The sequence below is a fragment of the Triturus cristatus genome, chromosome 12 (genome assembly GCF_964204655.1).
Source record: "Triturus cristatus chromosome 12, aTriCri1.1, whole genome shotgun sequence".
Lineage (NCBI taxonomy): Eukaryota > Metazoa > Chordata > Amphibia > Caudata > Salamandridae > Triturus > Triturus cristatus.
The window spans coordinates 61,318,568-61,338,898 of record NC_140595.1 but is presented as its reverse complement, the minus strand read 5'-3'; the positions used below and the strand labels follow the sequence as shown (position 1 = coordinate 61,338,898).

The 20,331-nt window shown below is 44.3% G+C and overlaps 1 protein-coding gene across 8 annotated transcripts in view; it reads right to left on the bottom strand.

Annotated features, from left to right (window-relative positions):
* CSNK1G2 (casein kinase 1 gamma 2) overlaps positions 1-20,331 on the bottom strand; it is a 151,679-nt gene that overhangs the window by 63,756 nt on the left and 67,592 nt on the right. For all 8 annotated transcript variants that reach the window (XM_085637563.1, XM_085637560.1, XM_085637567.1 and 5 more), the window contains exons 3-4: positions 14,606-14,646; positions 10,713-10,782 (exon numbers count right to left, since the gene is read on the bottom strand). In XM_085637563.1, coding sequence (XP_085493689.1) covers positions 10,713-10,782; positions 14,606-14,646 — 111 coding nt within the window. The remainder of the gene's footprint in view (positions 1-10,712; positions 10,783-14,605; positions 14,647-20,331) is intronic.

The window sequence follows — 20,331 nt, the reverse complement described above, 5'->3', positions numbered from 1 at the left end:
TATTTTTCAGTGGAATTTTGTATGATTCCAAAGTCTTTTCTGGGACAATTTTCCGCTTGCGGAACAACAGTCTACCAGTGTCTACGTCGATAAACTGGTCTTGTGAGTCTTCGACATCTGTCCTTCCTGTCAACACTGTTTGTGGTTGTTCGATACTCTTCCTAAGTTCGAACATCACCGAGTGAGCCTTGGTGACCTTCTTCGGTTCGGGACCCGTTTTCGGTTCGAGAGTGCCCCGTTCCCTGATGCGCTTTAGGGACTCCAACACCATTTGCAACGTGAATGTCGACGGAGCTTTCGATCCGACAGGCTCTTTGGAGACAGGCCTCGACGCGGTCTCCGGTTTCTTTCCCGTCTTCGGGGCTTCGATCTGCTCAGCACTCCTCGGTGTTGATGTAGTCGGATCGACCACCTTGACCTTGGTCTTTGGTGCCCCAACCTTCGGTGCCATAGGCCTCTGCGGCTTCTCGGGCCTTCTTTTGTTTCTCGGTGCCGAAGTCCTTTTTTGGTTTCTCGGTACCGAAGTCCTTCCTTGGTTTGTCGGCTCCGATGCCCTTCTTTAGTGTCGACGGATTGGAAGGGTTCGATGCCTTCGATCCAACCTGAACCAGTTGCACTTTCGGTTTCGATTTGACCGGTGCAGGTTTTGGTTTCGATTTCACGGAATCAACTCCAGTCTTTTGTGATATATCTGGCTCTTGTGAAATGTTCGAAGCCGGGCCTTTATGCGGGGCTGTAGAACGATCCGACCGATCTTGGGTAAGGCCCGCAGGCGATCCCTCGACCTGAGCCTTATCAAGACTATCTCCCTCGGCCTCCGCATCGACGGATTGGCCTAGCTCCTCGCCTGAGCTATCTTCCTCGGCCCCAAGGGCCTCCTCGTCGTCTCCTACCTCGTCGACGACGTCTTCTTCCCGGAAGATCTCCTCATCTTCGTCGTCATATTGGGAGTAATGCTCTGAAGCAGGGTCCGATTGGTCTTGAACATCCTGCTCTTCAACGTCGTCGGAGTGGTCTACCTCTTCGACGCTCTCGGCTTCTTCGTCCTCGGTACTGAATATGTTAACCGGGTTAGGCGCCGATTTCTTGGCTTCCAATCGAGCCGCTCGTCGATTCTGAAGGGTCTTCTTCGACCGGAACCGGGCGCAGGCCATACATTTGGTCTCATCATGATCCGGTGATAAACATTTGTTACACACCGGATGGACCTCGACGTGTGGATATTTTGCGTGACATAGAGGGCATCTTTTGAAGGGAGTCCTCGATTCCATCTTCGAACGTCGATCAATGTTCGGACCGAAACTCGATCCGATAAGGGTGAATAAGTTCGAAAACAAGTATAATCTATCGATACCGAACGCAAACGATACAGACGATATCTAAAGGCTTTTGGCCTTAAATAAAGTTTTCCTAACTTGAGCTAAGATAAGCATATCCGAACCCAATGGCGGACAAAAACAATCTGAGGATGGAGAGGATGCCCATGCGCACTGTAGTCCAGGGGAGGAGCCACCTATCTCGTGATACTTCAAAGACTCTTCCAGGACAACAATGTGCAATCATCCGGACCCAACACTAGGCGGCGATCTATGCACAGATATGAATTCAGCAGCCCACATGTCTCGAACCAGGAAGTACTGAGGAACCTGAGGTTAGAAAGAGTATACCCCAGAAAGGGCATTATTGAAGTGAGATAACTTATTTCTGATGAATACTGAAGTGAAGATCCCACTTTCGCATAACAAATGGTCAGGTATGGAACATGTGCGTGAGACCGTTAATTAACTACAACACAATTGGTGATGGTTGATCCACCAAACGTAAAAAAGGCCGGACTAATCACCTTTAATGGTGCCCACTGCAGGAACTGTCAGGGCCAAAGATACAACAAAACAATCCACAGTTTGGCTTGTAGAGGGTCTGTATGCAGACTTCACACCAGGACACAAATTTGTCCCAGTAACCTGCATAAATTAATTTAAAAATGGATGTCTGGCTATGAGGATGACATCCACAACTTAAGGAGGAACAAACACAATCAACTGCTGCAGTTCATTCTCGGTGCATGGAAGTGTAGATTGTGCACACTTGAGTGCAGAACCCTGTCCTGCTCTTGTGACAGATGACCTGCTCTTGTGACAGATGACCTCTCCCAATGTCATAACCCGATCGGAGGACAAATGATCATGCCCAGAATTTCTGGTTACCACACTCTCCTGGCCAATCCGGACCACTATGAAGTGTTGGGCCCAATCTTCTTCAAGCTCACGCCAGGGAAGGTAGAAAGACATACAGGAGTCCCCTGCTCCTCTCGCGCATGAATGTGTCTCCAAGAGAAAGCAATCTTGGCAACTCCAACGTGCAGAGGTTTTGACACTGCACACTTAAGTGACAAAAAGATCTAGCAAGACCTCATACTACTGTCAGATGTCGTCCTATGCTAGCTTGGAGTGCAATTCCAATTGGTGATCCACAAGGCATTGCCTGCAGAGCTCATCCGCCCTGGCCGTAAAGATCCTGCAATCTTCAATCAGGGAGATGCCCTGACGCTCCAACCAACTTCAGAGGCGCAGGGACTCTTGGCAGAGGACCGACACTCTGCCCTGCTTGTTGCAGTACAACATGGCCTTATCAGAGAGAACCTGCTCCTGTCTTTCCTCGATGGACTGTAGTAAGGCCATCTACGCTAAGTGGATGGCCTGAAACTCCAATAGTTTATGTGGAGCTAGGTTTTCGCCAGAGTCCTCTGATCTCCACTAAATAGATCAGGAATGCATTCATCAATACTGTCAGCTTTGGGTGGAAAAGGGAGGAGGTTTTGCCACTGGTCAGGTTGCAGTCTAGCAGCCACCATTGCCGATCATATGCCATCTCCTCAAACTTGGATGATAATTTGTCAGGTTTCTTTGGTGCTTAGCCCACTGAGACTTCAGATTCCAGTGCAAAGCCTGCACATGCCACCTGGTGAAGTGGATATTCAAGATGAAGGAGGCAAACAGGGCAAGAAAACTCAGAGCAGCTCTCACCGAGATACAGGACCAAAGTTGAAACATCAGGATCATATGCCGAATGTACTGGGTTTGTAACAAAGGAAAGACCCTGAACTGCACCATGTCTAGCACATCCCCTATAATGGGAAGCCTCTGCGAAGGAGTCAGGTGTTACTTCGGCTTGTCGATCGAGACCCCAACTATGTCAGGAGGTAAAATATCATCTGGATGTGGTATACGACTGACAGTGGCGATCTCTCTGTCAACAACCAGAGACCTAGGTAGCGGAAAACTGATATCCACAGCCGAAGATGGGCGGCAATCCCGCCATCACTTTTGCCAACAGCATTGGTAAGGCCAAAGGGGAGCACAATAAACTGAAAATGCTACATCATGACCTACAAACACAGGGAACATCTATTGGATTGCAGGATTAGCAAATCAAAGTATGCCTCCTGCAGATCCAAGGCAACAGTCCAGTTACCTGGATCCAGGAAAGACAGAGTTTGAGCCAGTGTAGGCAATTTGAATTTGTACTTCAGTAGAGAGGCATTCAAAGGATGAAGATCCAAAATAGGGCAACGGTCTCTGTACTTCCTCAGAACGAGGAAATAGAAGGAATAACAACTCATCCCTACTTCCAAGGTCAGCTCCCTCTTGATGGCCAATTTAACGAGAAGACCTTGCATCAATGGGGGCAAGATTAAAAGGCGCTCCTCTGAAAATCACTGAGGTGGAAGTAGGTTGAGGTGACTCAAAGGATTGGCAGGGCATAGCCCTGCTGCACCGTATGGAAGACCTATCTGTCTGATTTAATGTTCTGCCACACTGGAAGAAAAGGTCTGCTCCTGCCTTTCACAGGGTGGTTATCCGCTGCTCAGGGCAAACTAACGCAGCTTGGAGACTGATGCAGAGTGACGGAGGACTGGGTGGAATGGTGTCCCCGGGGGACTGCACAGTGTATGCTTGATCCCCCGCTTGCTTCTGGCTAAGAAAGGACTAGGTTGAGACTGCTGAGGTGATGGTGAGGTCTGGCGATGTCTATATACCAGTTCTCTGGAATAGCCTTGGAAGGTTAGGCCTGCCCAGGAAACTGTTGGGCAGGGGTTGTAAGGTCCAAGGAATGCACTGACTGTTTATTTAAAATGTTAAAGAGTCGAATCAGCCTTTTCACCCATCAAAGGACCTAGGTGTTGGAGCTGCCTGCACCACACAAGTGTCTACCACACTCCTGAAGCACGCAGTAGTATTCAAGCCATCCCTAATGACAAACAATTTGGTGGCCAGACTAATGCCAGTGCACTCCTTTCCCAATTACAAAAGTCTTAGGAGTATCGGTTATAGCATTCTCAGCAAAGGGGAGGAGCTGCTGCTCAAACACGTCTCAGATCAGGAAAAAAAAAAAGTCCCACATTTTAGCTGCAAGCACTAGCAATCTTTACAAGATCACTAGAGAAACTTTAGCATTTGGTACAAGCGATTCTCCTTAACTGGCAATTTTCTGTGTTCTTCTTACATTAGGTTCTAGCCAGCCAACATGTGCTTCATCACACGGTAATAACGAAATACTTTATCTGGGCTTATGTAACTCGTAACGAAGGAATTTAAAGATTATCCAACAAGGTCAAACCCCTTTTTAGCCCACATGCCAAAATTGAGAGCAAATTTCATAGAGGGCACATCCCTGAAAGTGGGTCTATGTATGGGCAGTCTCACTGCTTGGAATCAAAGAATAAAATGAGTGTGATGCAGAGGACTTGAAATTGTGGCCTTTCTTGAGTGGTATTTGAGTGAATGTAAGCTAGAATGTTATCCGGTGTTGAGCAGTGATCAGAGTGGCGGAATAATAGCATGGTGCTCGGGCGCCATTAGACCACAGCCCTAATTATATTTTGCAGCATCCTGACCTTTTAGAATGGTCGGAGTGAAATAGGCCCAAAACCTTTCAGGGACTACAGGCAAGAGCTCGCTTGCCAAGGTCGCAAAGGTAATGCATGATACGACCTAATATGCAGACAGCAATGAATGACTTAAACACCGAGCTGACGGAAGAGAAGGAATAGTTTCTTACCTGTAACTCCAAATCTCTCATAGGGGTATCTCCATTGAAGTCATAAAAATGACTAGTCCCGACCACGTGCGGGGATCCTGGACAACATTTTCACAATATATGTTCTCAAGTGTAGATGTTCGTCTTTCTTCAGGAAGGCCTGCAGAGTGACTTGAGAGAAAAATAGCAGCCTATAGAAGCAGGCTACAATGGCCCAATTCTTCATCTTGTACTAAAAAAATGGGGTCTGGAGAATTATATATGTATATAATTCAGGAACGATTTTTAAAAACTGCGTGTCTTTCGCAAACCCTTTTTTGATAAAGTACAGAGATGAAGGAAAACAGGACAGTGTAGCCCCATAGGTTGTAATTATAGGAGTTAAAAATAGAAACTGTGCCTTTAAGAACCCAGAGACCACTAGTATCCCATCATGCTCAGCAGATGGCAGTTGCTTCAGTTCTTTTTGAGGCGATGTATGTGTAATGCTATGTAGGTACCATTGTTACCTCTGTCCACTCCCGTGGTGAGGAGGGAGGGTTGCTTATGACTTCAATGAAGATTCCCTTAACGGAGAACTGGAGTTGACAGGTAATAAATTATTCCTACTCTCGTATAAGATCGATATTGATGGTCATAAGCAGTGAAACGAGTAGAAAGCCCATCCCTACAAAGAGGGGTGGAGAAGACAGAGGAATGAGTAAGATAGGCAAATAGATTTCTGAGGGGGGGCTGTCCTACTTGATCTGCTCTAGCATTCGAGTCTAGGCAGTAGTGTTTGGTAAATGTTTTGAACAGATCGCCACATGGCTGCTTAGTCATTATACGCTATAGGGATATTACTCATTAAAGCAGCAGTAGCCGCTTTACCCCAGTGCTTTTGGGCTAGCTTATAGTGTCGTTAGCTTTTTGATAACACCACAGGATTTAGGAATCTATCCATCGGGAAATGGATTGCTAGGGGAGTTGCTAACGTTGTACAGACTGGACCATAGTTGATTAACAATTGGTTTGATCTGCGGATGTCACGTGTCTTATCTAGGTAAAACTTCAAGACTCTCCTCACATCCAGAGAATGAAGTGTTCTTTCAGCTGGAGTAGAGGGATTCAGAAAAAACGTTGGTTAAGAGATGGTCTGATTAATGTGGAAATCTGAAATAACCTTAGGGAAGAATTTCAGGTGAGTCCTCATGACTACTTTGTAGGCGTGAAAGACTGTATATGGTTTATGAGAACATAATGCTTCGATCTTGCTAACCCTGCTGGCTGATGTCATTGCTACAAGGAAAGCCGTTTTCTAAGAAAGATGTTGTAGTGATGCCTTGTGAATGGGCTCGAAAGGATCCTGCATAAGTCGTGAAAGGACTAGGTTTAGTTCCCAAGGAGGCTTGCTTATGAAGAAAAAAAAAAATTTTTTAATGAAGGACATTTCTGTAGGCAGCAAAGGGTGCCAAGAGACCGCCTCCTCCCAGAGCCAGTAAGACTCTAATTTAGATCAAAATGCCTGTTTACCCCCTTGAGCAGGCTGTTGGGTGGATTTTCCTCTCGTTTGTCTTAGTTGTTGTTGGTAAATTCTTTAGTGGTGTTGCTGTTGTCGCCCTTGATACCATTAAGGGGTTTGCACCCTCTGAGGGTAAAACCGGCGTTGGTAGGGTCTGAAGGGTTTTCTTTGCCCTTCTGGTCTCTCTAGATCCACCACATTAAGGGTTTCCATCTCAGACTTCATGCGCGCCATCTCATCATCAGCGTGACTTCCGAAGAGAGTAGAAGCTGAGAACTGTAGGTTTTGGATCCTTTGCTGAGACTCCAGCTTAAGAGATGTTAAACGGAGCCAAGCATGTCTCCTTAAAGCCACTCCGTGACAGAATTCATCATGTGCTGCTTAGAGGGAAGAATCTGCTGCCACACTCGATTGGACACCTTTGAGCCCTTGTTAACTAAAGCCATGAAGTCTCCCAGTTTGTCTCTGGGGAGATGCTCAGAGAGCTCTATCATATCTACCTAAGAGAGCAGTTGTGCTGGCTGCTTTCATTGTTGTTGCAGCAGTGCCACAGAGTTTGCAGCATGCAGAATCCAGTTTTTTACTCTCCTTATCAGGAGGAACCGATGATGGAGAAGTGGTGTGGTGCTTTTTGGCCGGTAAGATAGCCAATGAGTCTGGAGATGGATCAGAGAATAGGAATAGAAAAACTTGTTTCGGAGGAGGGTATTTCTTTTTGGAGCCTCACCGGAGCAGGCTTAACCAAGGCCGATTTTAAAAAAAAAATTGATCCATGGCGGACTATAGGAGGCCAGGGACCAGCGGCAGTAGTGGTCTTGAGGCTGTCCGTTGGTGTAGTGTCTCAAACGTTACAGATGTGGAGGGTGAAGGAACCGACATCTGTTTATTAAACTTGGCAGCTCCATGTATCAGGACCTCCTGGAATGTAGTAATGTCATCCACTGGAGAGATACGAGGTACTGCAGAGTCAGACAATGTCAGAGAAGAACCTCCCGTGGAGATAATATCTCTAGGTCCATGACGGGATCTTACATAAGATCTTGACCTTGATCGGTGTGAACAATGCAGTCTCTGATGGTGAGGGCATATTCGGAAGTGCGATCTATGTCGCAGTAAAGGAGGGGGAGGTGGCGTAGGTGGAGGAGATTGAGACAAAGATGGTGGTACAATGGGAGGAGAATATATTCTCAAATATTAAAAATCTGGAGATGAGTCTCCCTTGATGTCACAATCCTACTATGACGCCTCAACGTCAATCTTCTCCTTGACCTCGGTCGGCACCTTGACATTAATCCACTCCTTGACATCGATCGCAGTCTGCGAATCGAAGGTGTATGGGCCTTCGATGTTGACTGTTGCTGCTGTCTTGACTACCGGCGTTTCTTCCTCTATGTCGACCCAGCCATTGACGGTGAACAAGTAGGAGCCATACATGGCCTCGACGTTAACTGGAACCCCCTTTTTAGACCCCTCGCGTCCTTCTGAGGTCGATGGAAGAGCCTTTGTTGAAGGTTGACCTCCCCCCCCCCCCCCCTCGCTTTGAGGTCCCACCTTCATCCTGTGCTTGCTGTCTTAGTCTTTCCTCAGGCCCATGCAGGTGAATTTTCTCCCTTTCTGTACATCATTGAAAAATTCCGGCAGTGATGACGAGTCAGGACCATGAGATGCTGGAAGGCAGATGATGCAGACCTTGTAAGGGTCTGATTTGGCCTTCTTCCTCCCACAAGCAGGGCACTTATCACATAAAGCAAGCATTTAATTTGATAAAACACTGTACTTTTCTGTCAGGAAAAAACTGAATAGGGCAGGGAGAGATGAAAACTGTCAAGTAAAATTGTTGGCAGCCAATCTTTGATGAGAAAGACCCTAAAAGGCCGAGCTCAATGCTCCAGGATCTTGTCAGCAGGAGCCGGAAAAAAGAACTGAAGCAACTGCCATCTGCTGAACATGATGGGGTACTAGTGGTCTCTAGGTTCTTAAAGGCACAGTCTATATTTTTAACTCCTATGACAGCCTATGAGGCTACACAGTTCTGTTTTCCTTCATCTCTATCAAAAATGGGTTTGTGAAAGACATTTCTGCCGTTTTACAAAAACATAATGAAATTATATATAGAATTCTCCTGGCCCCATTTTTAAGTACAAAATGAAGAATTGGGTCATTGTAGCATGCTCCTCTAGGCTGCTACGTTTCTCTCATAAGTGACTGCAGGTCTTCCCGAAGAAACGTAGAAGATAGATTGTGAAAAAGTGCTCCGGGATCACAGCACGTGGGTGGGAACAGTCAGTGCTTATGACTGTCAATGGAGATCCCACTATGAGAGATCATCCCCTCCACCAACACTTAAATTCTTTTCTGCTCCTTGTCTGGAGGCATCAGTGAAGAAGGAACCTGTGCACAATGGAAGTCTGCACTAGAGTTGGTGCGAAACCGGAGGCGGGTTTGAGAGGCACAAATGGATTGAGGACAGATCAGCTGGCATTAACTCAACTGGATTCCCCTGCAGATCTTTGGGGCAAGAAGGTGCAAATGTAGGAGCCATGTAAGTGGCAAAAATATGCAACATGCTCCTTTAAGGCCACAACCTGTTGCGGTGCCACAGATGGGCCAAAAGAAAATCAGGGTACAACAGAACTAGTTGAGGAATAAAATCCACAATTTGGGAACAGGTGAGATTAAAATGGCAACCTTCCGACATCTCTTTGGACTGAGTGTGGCGGTATGTGGATGAGTCGTGCTTCAAAGTCTTATCCTCCTCCTTCCTCTGCCAAGACAACAGGACGCTGGAACTGCCTCGAGAGCGGGAACTAGTCTGCGCCCTCGACTTAGAATGGTTGTGACTTCTTTTGGTGTTTAGTGGCATTTAGCTTAGCTTTAAGACCTGGATCGCCTTCTGGTGCAGGAGGGCACATTCTCCCTATGCCTTGAAATTGAGCCCCAAGATACAAACACCAGAAGCCTATTTCATATGGGCCTGTCACTGACATCGGTTTCTGGCAGTTACAGCCTGGTTTGAACCTGGCGGTCATCAACTGGAACATTGTTCCCTCGACTGCTAGAAGAGATTTAAGAAGGATGTCATCAACAGACAGAAAGGGAGCAGAGCTCTAGATCTGCATTTGAAGGCACAGAAGCAAAGGAACTGAAATCGGCACAGGAGTGGTACCTATATGTGACTTTGCTCCATTACGTCAGTGGCAGACCGAGGTAAACACAGACACGCAATGCCACCTTGTGGTGCGCTGGATCACTACTGTAAAAACGTCTGGATCCAGGACGACGCCGGAGTAATACTGTAAAGTTGGGGAATCTGCAGTTAGAAGTATCCACCAAAAACACATTACTAAAAGTACTAAGCACCCCAGCCTGACTTTTTCACTTTGTCTCTCACAATTAATCATTGCTACTCTCTTTGACCTCACATTTCTAAGAACATTGCAAAATTCGTACACATGACAAACTAAAACCCTGGTAACTCGACTACATCTTCAATCTAGGCGTGTTTATATCTGGCAAAAATGACTTACATGCAGCTTTCTCTTATTTCTAGACCATTGTTTACAGTTTCATAACCTAAATTATGCTCATTTACTCTAGTTTAGAGCACTAACATCCGTATTGAATTCTGGCTGCGCTATAGAGACATCTAAATAAATACAAATACACACATGTGGTTTTGTTCACCTTAAATAGGTCCATCTTGTTATGCGATTGTTTTCAGATATATGGTTAGTGAAGAAGGGCATGTAGCCAGAAATGGCACGAGCTACCCGTTGTGAGATCATGAACTACTAGAGGTTAAATTAAATGAACTGGGATTTGCAAATATAATTCAATTGGACTAATAACAAGGTATCTTGCCAAATCCAAAACTTAGGAACAGACTTCAAAAGAACCCTCAAAATGGTTTACTTTCTGTCCCGTTAGGATGGTCAGTTGCTGAAGTCCATTATTCAGATAATCTCAGCACTATGAAGCCATACTTTATCCAAGGATTTTACAAATCACACAGCAAGCTTTATTAGGTTTGACAACATTGCAATTTCATCAAATGCCAACAGCATCACAATTTTCACCAATTTGCCTCATGTGGCTACTTCCTCAGCTGAAGACGTCATAAGGCAAAAACTCCAAACCACTAAGCAGTTGCAACCGTGACATACAGTCTTACCTGAGTTTCCAAGCTGTTTGTAAAACCGGTATTCCAGATGTAGCTGAGGGGCTCTTGATTTTATTGGTTCCTTTGAAACAAAAAAATAGAAATGAATTTTGGACTGATAGAGAGATGCTGCTCATTATACTACTGTGTTACAAATGTGGCTGGCTAGGACTTTAGTACCTGCCCTGTTCCTGCCTACTTACGACAGCTATTCCCCTACCAGCGTGTGACTAGCTGACAAATACACATTCAAGATATTCCCCAGGTCACTCTCTCCTGCCCACCCAATGCCACCCCCTTATCCTCAACACATCCTGCTGCACAGATGAATGCCATGTTTATCCTTTTAGTCCTCAAGATGTCCCCCACAATCATTACTATTCACCTCCAAACAAAATGCTAGCGCCGATTTTTAAACCATCAGCCTGCACATATCAAATTGCATGCACTTTGCCCCGCTTGTTTGCACTCCCCTTGTTCGCTCCAATAAACACAAGGCCCGATACTAGCCTCATTCATACAACTCATCTCACCGTGGGGCAAATGCCACACCGCACTTACATTCCATCCTCGAGCTCTCTGAGGCACAGTAATAAGCATCCGTGGAGGTGGGTAAAGAAACTGCTTTTATCCATGTACTTTTTAAGCATAGGATATGGAAGCCATTTTTTCATTCAGATAACTAAACTCATAATTTGACATCAAGTGAGGCAAAGGACTCCCTCCCAGAAAGACAAGATATCTGTGCTCATCAGAACCACACCCAACTGACTACCAACACCTAAATGTTTCCAGAATGCCCCAAACATATCAGCTGTCCTGCTATCCACTGAACATGCATCCAGTTCACTCCTGAATGTCAATACAAAGTCCAACCACACCCAGATGGCCCCACCAGAGCACTCTTGCAAACATCAACTTACTGCCCCTCAGTATGCATAAATACCACGAACCCATGTGGAAACACCATATCATGCTCTCAAATGTCAATGTCAAATATTTTTATAAAGCGCACAAATCACCGAAAGGTCTCAAGGCGCTAGCAGCAAAGAGACAGAGAAACAGACAGTAACCTAGACACCCGATACAAGAGCTTATTGAGAAAAGAGCCAGGTTTTCAGCCTTTTCTAGAAGCATGAGTGGTCTGCTATGGATAGAAGTTCTGATGGCAATTGGTTCCAAAGCATAGGAGCTAGGTAAGAAAATGATCGGCCACCACTGCGGACAGTTCGAATGAGCAAGGTGAAACTTTGTGCCGGACCTTAAGAAACGTCCCGGTACATACCATTGCAATTTTTTTGCCAGATAACATGGACCAATACCATACATTATCCCGTGTGTAGGACTTACGATTCTATAGTGTCCTCTTTGGCGAACCGGAAGCCAATGCATGGTTTTAAGAGTCGGAACCAAAGAGGTTGGGGGGGGGGGGGGGGGGGGGGGGGTTAAGAATGAGTCTGGCGGCAGTATTTTGAAGGATCTGAAGTTTAGAAAGCAGATAAGTGCAGTAAACAGAGCATTGTCATAGCCAAGGCGACTGACAAGTCCTTGTACCACAGGTTTCCTTGCTTCAATAGGTAGCCACTTAAAGATTTTCGGAGATTACGCATAATCCCAAAGCAGACTCCTAGCACCTGGTTGATATGAGCTTTCATGAACAAAGAATTATCAATAATGATACCTAGATTACGTACTGCTAGCTTGGGGGAAGGACATGTGCCCAACTCCGTGGGCCACCAGTCCTGCATCCAGAACTGCTCGGCTTTTCCGAAGAGAATAATCTCAGTCTTACTGCCATTCAACTGCAATTTATTTAAGCTCATCCAGTTGTTAATCTGGACCATGCAGCTCTTAAAACGGGATTGAACACCATCATCGTCAGAGTCATAAGTAACGAGCAGCTGGGTATCATCAGCATACGAAAGGGTCTCAAAACCGTATGATCTAATGTTACCCACTAAAGGTGTTAAATATACATTAAACAGCATGGGACTGAGAATGAATCCCTGCGGAACCCCGACCGTTACTGGATAGGTGCGCGAGACCACTTCATCCGCACGGACGGTGGTAGATCGATCCACCAAGTAGTTCACAAACCAGTCCAAGGCCTTCCCTCTGATACCCACCTCCCACAGTCGATGTTTCAAAGTTCTGTGGGAGATGGTATCGAAAGCAGCAGACAGGTCCAGGAGAACCAAAATTGCAGATTCTCATTTTTCCAAAGCAAGCCTGATGTTATCTATCATCTCGATAACTGCGGTCTCCGTACTATGAGCAGCACGGAAGCCTGACTGCGAGAAATCCGTGGTTCTCTAGATGAGCAGTAAAATGTTAACTAAATGCTCCAGTACCTTCCCAAAATAGGGAAGCAATGAAATGGGGCGGTAGTTTACTGGTAGGCTAGGGTCAGCCGAGGATTTCATAAGAATTGGCTTGACCTGAGCACGTTTCCATCTCTTCGGAACCTTAGCTTGATTTAATGACATGTTAAAAATTATAATTAAGGCATTCACGAACAGCGGCGTAATCTTAGTGCACGAGCGGGGAGGAAAAGGATCGGCTGGAGAACCAAATTTAATCCTAATTAGACCTTTCCCTACTTCGGTGATGGTTATGGGTTTGAACTCCATTAATAGGGGGGCATTATGAATTTTCAACAGAGAGGGTGTCTTAATCACATTATTGAATAATGATTATAATCATTGACCTGATGAAGAAGAAACAGTCATCCCACTCTTGAGTAGGCGAAAAAGAGGACTGTTCAACCCGAGTGGAGGTAAATTCCTTCAATATTTTATAAAGTTCTTTGCTCGAATATGCGCTGAGTTAGATAGGTCTTTTTAGTTAACTTAATGTTTTTTTATATAGATTGAGTGAAGGTGCCTGTAGTTCCTGAGATCTTCCTCCGTTTTAGTTTTCCTCCAATGTGCTGGGTAATTCTCTAGCTCAGTTGCATATGAATGTAATGCCATCATTATGCATCCATTTTCTCGCCTATCTACCTAAATCTACACTTTCATGATGCCACACACCCCCATCAAGCTAAGTTCACAATTGCACACAAAAACCTGCTGCAGCCCAGTCTTACCCTACACCAACTTGTCATACACATAATGCACACAGATGAAACTCAGATCAACTTTTTGATACTCACGTCCATCCTCAACAGTACACACACCCAGCACATATACAGACACCTTGCGTGCCCCAACATCATTACACTGTCACACGTCTACCAAGGTATACCACCACTCAAATCCTTATACCCACCCAACAATTGACCTCAACACCACAATTATACACTACAATAGGGCAGTCAGAATACCAATAAGTCCTGCTAGCTTTCTATTGTTCAACCCAGTACAAAGAATGTACACCATAATTCAAGCCCACTTACCAATGGGCTCCCAGCATACCCTTGCATGCCAATACTCCAGCACAAGCATACCAATTACAGAGCTAGCTCATCAATACTTCAGATGGTCATCAACCAAATAACCCACTTGGTTGACTTGCTCAAGTGTGCAACAATCCCGAAGCCTGCGCCAGTCCGGAGTAACAATACCAGAGAATATGCCAATTTCTAAAATGCAAGCAAGCAAAACAAAAAGTGATCCATGCATATACACAAAACTGATAGCACCGAGTGACGCTCACAAGTCGCATGTGATCAAAAGTGTGCCACATAACCCTGAAAGCTCTTCACTTATCTGTTACTAGTTTCCCAATCTACTTCTTTACATGAAAACTTTTCACTTTCACCCATGAGCAATCATCAATCTGGCAGAGCAAAACTGATACTAAGAATGCATAGTGCTCAACTAGTCTCCAACCAGCCCACCACAACAAATATTGCACAAACAAGCCAAAGAGGTAAAGTAAAGAAGCAAAAAACACTAACTCACCAATTTTATGGCCACGTATTCATTGGTGTACAAATTCTTCCCTGTATGAAAGAAATGTAACATTAGAAAAATCATAGGAAATTCCGAAACCCTGCATACAGGTAACATGCAAGCAAAGCTAGAAAAATCATAGGATATTCCGAAGTCACCGCATACAAGTAACATGCAAGCAAAGCTAATGTGTTTAAAATGATATATTCATTGCAATATTTTACTGCCCTATTTTTGAGCAAGCATTTACAATAGGATATGTTTTGCCTTGCCCACATATCTCGAAAAACTTGACCTTAGCAAAAATGTGTAGGTTATGGAGCGATAGCTCGCTGATCAAGAACACCAGTGTAGATGTTACACATGTTCATCTGCACCGGTTTCGCTCTTCTGAGCTTCTTTAACTCTAATGTATTCAAACCGATTTACATTCGATAATTGGTGATATTGTGCAGTCTATGCAAAATATGCCAGAAATTCCAAACATTAAATCAAGGCCAGCGTTATGCTAGGGTGGGGACCACCATAACATGCCTGCCCAAAGTATTTCATAAAAGACCACCACAATGTAGGGGTCTGCATTATAGCAGGTGTACAATGCATCAAGAATGACAATTATTCTGTTAGGACCAGGAAGAAGCCAGAGAAACGCCCCTCCATACAATAGATGGTAACAATGTGCCAAGAATGACCACAATTTGCCATGCAAGCATATTACCATGGGTCGCTACATGCCATGGATGACCACAAGTCACCAAGAAAAATCACCATTAAGCTTGGGCCAGCTTCTGACTATGGCTTCCAATCAGCAATGCCAGTTGAATGGACACAATTTGCCAAAACTCACAACCAATAAGCGAGTGCCTGCACGGGTAGGTAATCAGCAGCAGCCTGTTGATGCCAACAATTTGCCAAGAAATACCACCATTGCAGCATGGCCATTAGTTGACAAGGTTGCGTGTATAACACATTGTTTGACATTTGCGTGCGCACACTCAAAAACACAACAGGGCATAGATATTTCTTTCCTTCATACATATTTACTTCATCTAGGCTTCACGCTGCCTCTCACCTCCCTTACATGGCAGACTCTGGGCTGCTGCTCCATGATCAGCAGAGCAGGAGAGATGTGAGCACCTTGTGTGGCCCGCATGCACTGGCATTACATTAGTACCGCGGGTAGGAGACAAGAGCACTAGGAAAATACTCAGGGGGCATGAAGCTTTCCTGGTCGCTGTGGTTTGGGGGGTGAGGGGTATGTGGAGGCAGAAGGTGCTCAAACTGGAACACCAACCTCCTAAATTATCTAAATAACCTGGTCACATTCCTGCTACACTGCCCACGTAATTTCCCAGCCACACACCGTGGCATCATTTTCATCACTGTAGCACTACTGTGACAAATTGTGTAGGACATAACTTACCCTGGTAATTGGGAAATGAAACAAAACAAGGGTATCTGTCTAAATGACGTACTATTTACTGTGATACTTTTTAACTTATTAAAAATAACATAACATTGATGTTCAAACTGTCTACAGGAATGTGCTTACTATGATCTCTGTAGGGTAACCCCCACTGGGGGTCATCCAGTTATACGCTAACCTCTTAAAGAACAAGCATTCATAAATGAATCTCAAAAGAACTCACATTTACAGATTACCGTTATACAGCCCGACTGCGTAAGTTTAGAGGGCAGCCGAATCAAGTAAACTCCATCTGTTCTTAAGATACGAAAAGCATACTACAACTTGAATACCCATGAGATCTCCACACTTGTACCATTAGGCAATTACTACAAGCAACTTCACACTGGAAGCTAACAAACCATCGGACGTTAAACCAGCTACCACTATTTAATCATCTGGCTTTGAGAACTTGGAACAGCACCTCACTCAAAGCGAGGAATTTATGGGTGATTGCAATCCTCATTTCTCAGGCAATCCAAGCTATCTCGCACACAAAAAAAAACCTTGAACATGTCGTCCTGCCTTTGCTTAATCTCCACCCTAAAAACACTAACTTCACCTTAATGCTTTCCCACCATGTTACACAAAAGTGCTGCACCTTGGAGCACCCAGCTGATAATTTACGAATGCGCCCGTACCACCCTAGGCATCATATACTCACACCGGCTGACTTAGGCCAGATCGTACTTCAATAGAATCACTACACCTACTACCAAACAAGGCACATTATGTTCTGGGCCGATTCCTCTTACGTCATCACCCTTCGAAACACAGAAAACAGGGAAAATCTCTGGGGCTCTACTTCACCACAATTAAGAAAAACAGATTGTGTTCCGGAGAGCGTTAAAAACCGAGCTAATCCTATCCATATAATCACAAGAGGAGGGAGATCAAGTTGGAAAGTGGCTACGTGGAATAGTTAATCTTATACTAACTGCAATAACTCATGCTTGGGTGCAGCAACTCGCACACCACTTAAGGTATGAGGTATGTCTTTCAACCTCATGTAGATTATACAACACTTTCCATAAGAGAGACTACATACACACTAAAAGGGTACCCAGTTACACAAAGCAAATCTTAGTACTTCCTATACTTGACATGGGTATGAAGAGAAATACAAATGCTCCAATACAATTAAAGATGATGACCTTCCACAATAGGACAGACAGGATTCCGACCAGGCCAATGTCCTATTAAGAGAAAATACTAGTAATGCATCACCGTACACTAACACATTTTTGTAAATTTCCACTGCAGAATGAGTGATCGAAGGCATACCATTGCACCACAAGGTGCTAGTATTCAACTAGTAGGGACCACATGGCATCAAACTTTGAGTGCAATTACGTACAGGTAACTTAATTTTCAGTTTATGTATAGGTTTCAGACTTTTGTTCCTTCGCAAATTGAATGTTCTTTGTGAAGTGGCAACATGTATTACAATGTGGGCAAAAGATATTTAAATTTTATATGCGTACACATTGCTCAGTAAGGAAACGAGTACCATAAGGAACAGGTATATATTTAATTAAAAAGATTATCTATTTCATAAAATGCGAGTTATTTGGCACCTACAAACATTAGCAATCATTCTTTCAAAATTGAGGAAATATTCCAAGAATAAAAAAAAAATTGAGTGACACGGGAAACTCTAGGCTTATTGTGCTCCCAAATAAATTGCAACAATGTCTTTTGTATAATCTGGTTTCTATTTAGAGGAACTGAAATCAGACTGTATTACAGACAGCAACCTCATATTGAAGCTCATCGTTGCACTGGTAAACAGAGCAAACCAAGATTTTCCAATTTCTTCAACCTTTCAAATTCAGAGGTGACAGCATATACAAGATGAAGAATGATGTAGGGAATCAGAAACCTAATATTTAAGCATGATGTATATGTTCTTTAGCGACAACTCTGCATTTTGCCAGCACTAACTAAAAATCAAAAATGTAAGTAGGGGAGAGCCTTGTGGTAGAGGAGGATCTTTCAGATGTTTACTGTATTTGGTACGTGGAACGATAATCTTGATATTTGCCATGCTATGATGGAACAAGTCATTTTGTTGGTGTGGATGACAAGGAAAGAATTTAATTAAGGTCAGGTTGCTAAATTCTCCCATCATAGTTTGGCAGGATCAGTGTGACACAAGTGCATTTGTTCAAGGTTTTACTGATGAGATGGCTCACTTTTACAATGAGGCCATGATCTTACCTGTGTCTGAGCGAGCTGTGCAGGAGCGGCCATTTAAAAATGCAAAGAAAGTTTAATAAAATGGCCCATTTTGTTACTTATTTTTGCTAAGAGGTCTTAACAATATTGCGCCTATGTAATAAAAGTCTAGCACTGAAAGTGACGTGCAGTCTACAGACCAGGCGACCCTGGGACAGGCCACACAGAATATCATCTCTGGTCCCAACTGAAAGCTACTGGAAGGGGAAGAACTTGGCCTTCTCTCATTGACTTATCAGTGCAGCTGGGCTGACTAGAAAATCACTGAACACAGAACGTGATTGTTCAAACAGATACCAGCATAACATATCAAACTCAGAATAGGGATTTGTTTCTGCTGTGTTTAAATTAGATAAGTGCTTAGAAGTAGCAGAATGAGGGAAGGAACGCAATAGGTTTATGCCAGCTATCATGTTAGACTGGTGCCTCTTATTTATGCATTTGGTGAACACTGCTGCAGCCGTTTTATTTGTCTGATTAAGTTTACTGTTCATATTGTGTGCAGTAGACTAGGAATTTTAATTGACAAAAATCCTTGAAATGTGTCTTTAGTGCATTATTCCCGAATAAAAGCATGCATGGAAATTCCCCTATTTATATCTGTAATATCTCATGGTATTGGTGGTTAGCTGAAACTCATCTCGCTCAAATAGGGCTCAGTGAGTTGTGGAATGGTGGCCGTACAACTGGTTTTCCGATTCCAGTTGCCGCACCCAGTACTTATTGCCAGAGGGTCTAGAAAATGGACCTTGCGCCTCTTGAAAATCTAGAGAACATGTTATTAGGAGCTCAGCAGTGGGGCAAGGATTTTCTACATCTTTAAGTCGTTTTAGATGACACACTCAAGAGTCCATGTACTAGAGAGGAGAGGTCTGTGGCAATATTGGTGGTACCTCTTTCAGCCCAGTTGGGTACTTTCTATTTTGCTGTAGGTTTGTCAGGCACCCGACTCATAAAAGGGGATTTCCCATTTTGATCTCATGTTTGAATGGATTTCTTGAAAATGGCAAAAGCTCTTCCTATTTCTATAGTTCAGTATTAAAGGGCACCAGTCACATAGCCTCATCTTGGTAAGGGTTTGCATAATATGGGGTGAAGTATCATTTGCTGTTACGCATATGTGCTGCACATCCTTTTGAAATACTTTATTCATGGGTGGAGTTTGATGCCGTAGACACCAACACTGTCACTTCTATACATACTGCAAAACCAGATAATTATGTCCCACAACGTGACTTAAAAGTCCCGTTAGGATATCAAGAACACCTGTCATGGTTTGGTGGCCAACTATCGCATGTAGTGCAGATAAGAATGGGTCTGTGCAGTAGTGATACGGCTGCCTGGCCCGGATTGGCTCGGTATACACCTTAGCTTGTAGTTGCAAATCTGACACTTCCAGAGGTAAGCAAGAGACACACAATTGATGGACGGAATGCAGAACAAATCAAAACATTCACCCCCAGTCAAGAGATCTGGGTTAAATCCATCATTCTTTTGCTCACCATGCCACCCCAGTTTAGACCTGGCTATATGCAAAACAGTCCAGCCCGAACTGCCAAACCAGGTCCTCCCTGGACCGGAAAACAAGCATCCTAGGACCGGTTTCGGGGTTTCACCCCTCTTCAGCCAGGATAGCTTGATTCCAGTGGCACAGTGAGCCCAGGACTCACGTCTGAGCATACCTGGCGAACTTAGGTAAGACAGTTACTGATTTAGGGAATGTCTGTTTAGAAGTAACTTCAACAGTGTGTCCTGCAAACAAATGTTACAGAACAGTTGATCCTGGACCGGCACCACATGCTGCAACACAGACAATTAGTCCACTGACTACTAATCCTACCATGGGCTGAGCAAACAAAAAAACATGAAATTCAATTCTGACTTGATTGCAAGACCAACCATTTAGATGGTGTTCTGTCCTCTTACAACACCCCACAATAGGCATAGGATTTCGACCATGTGTCTTTCCCTTGTAATGCTCACTGGGCCACTGGATTCAAGCTAGCCTGACTGATGAAGGGTGACATACCTT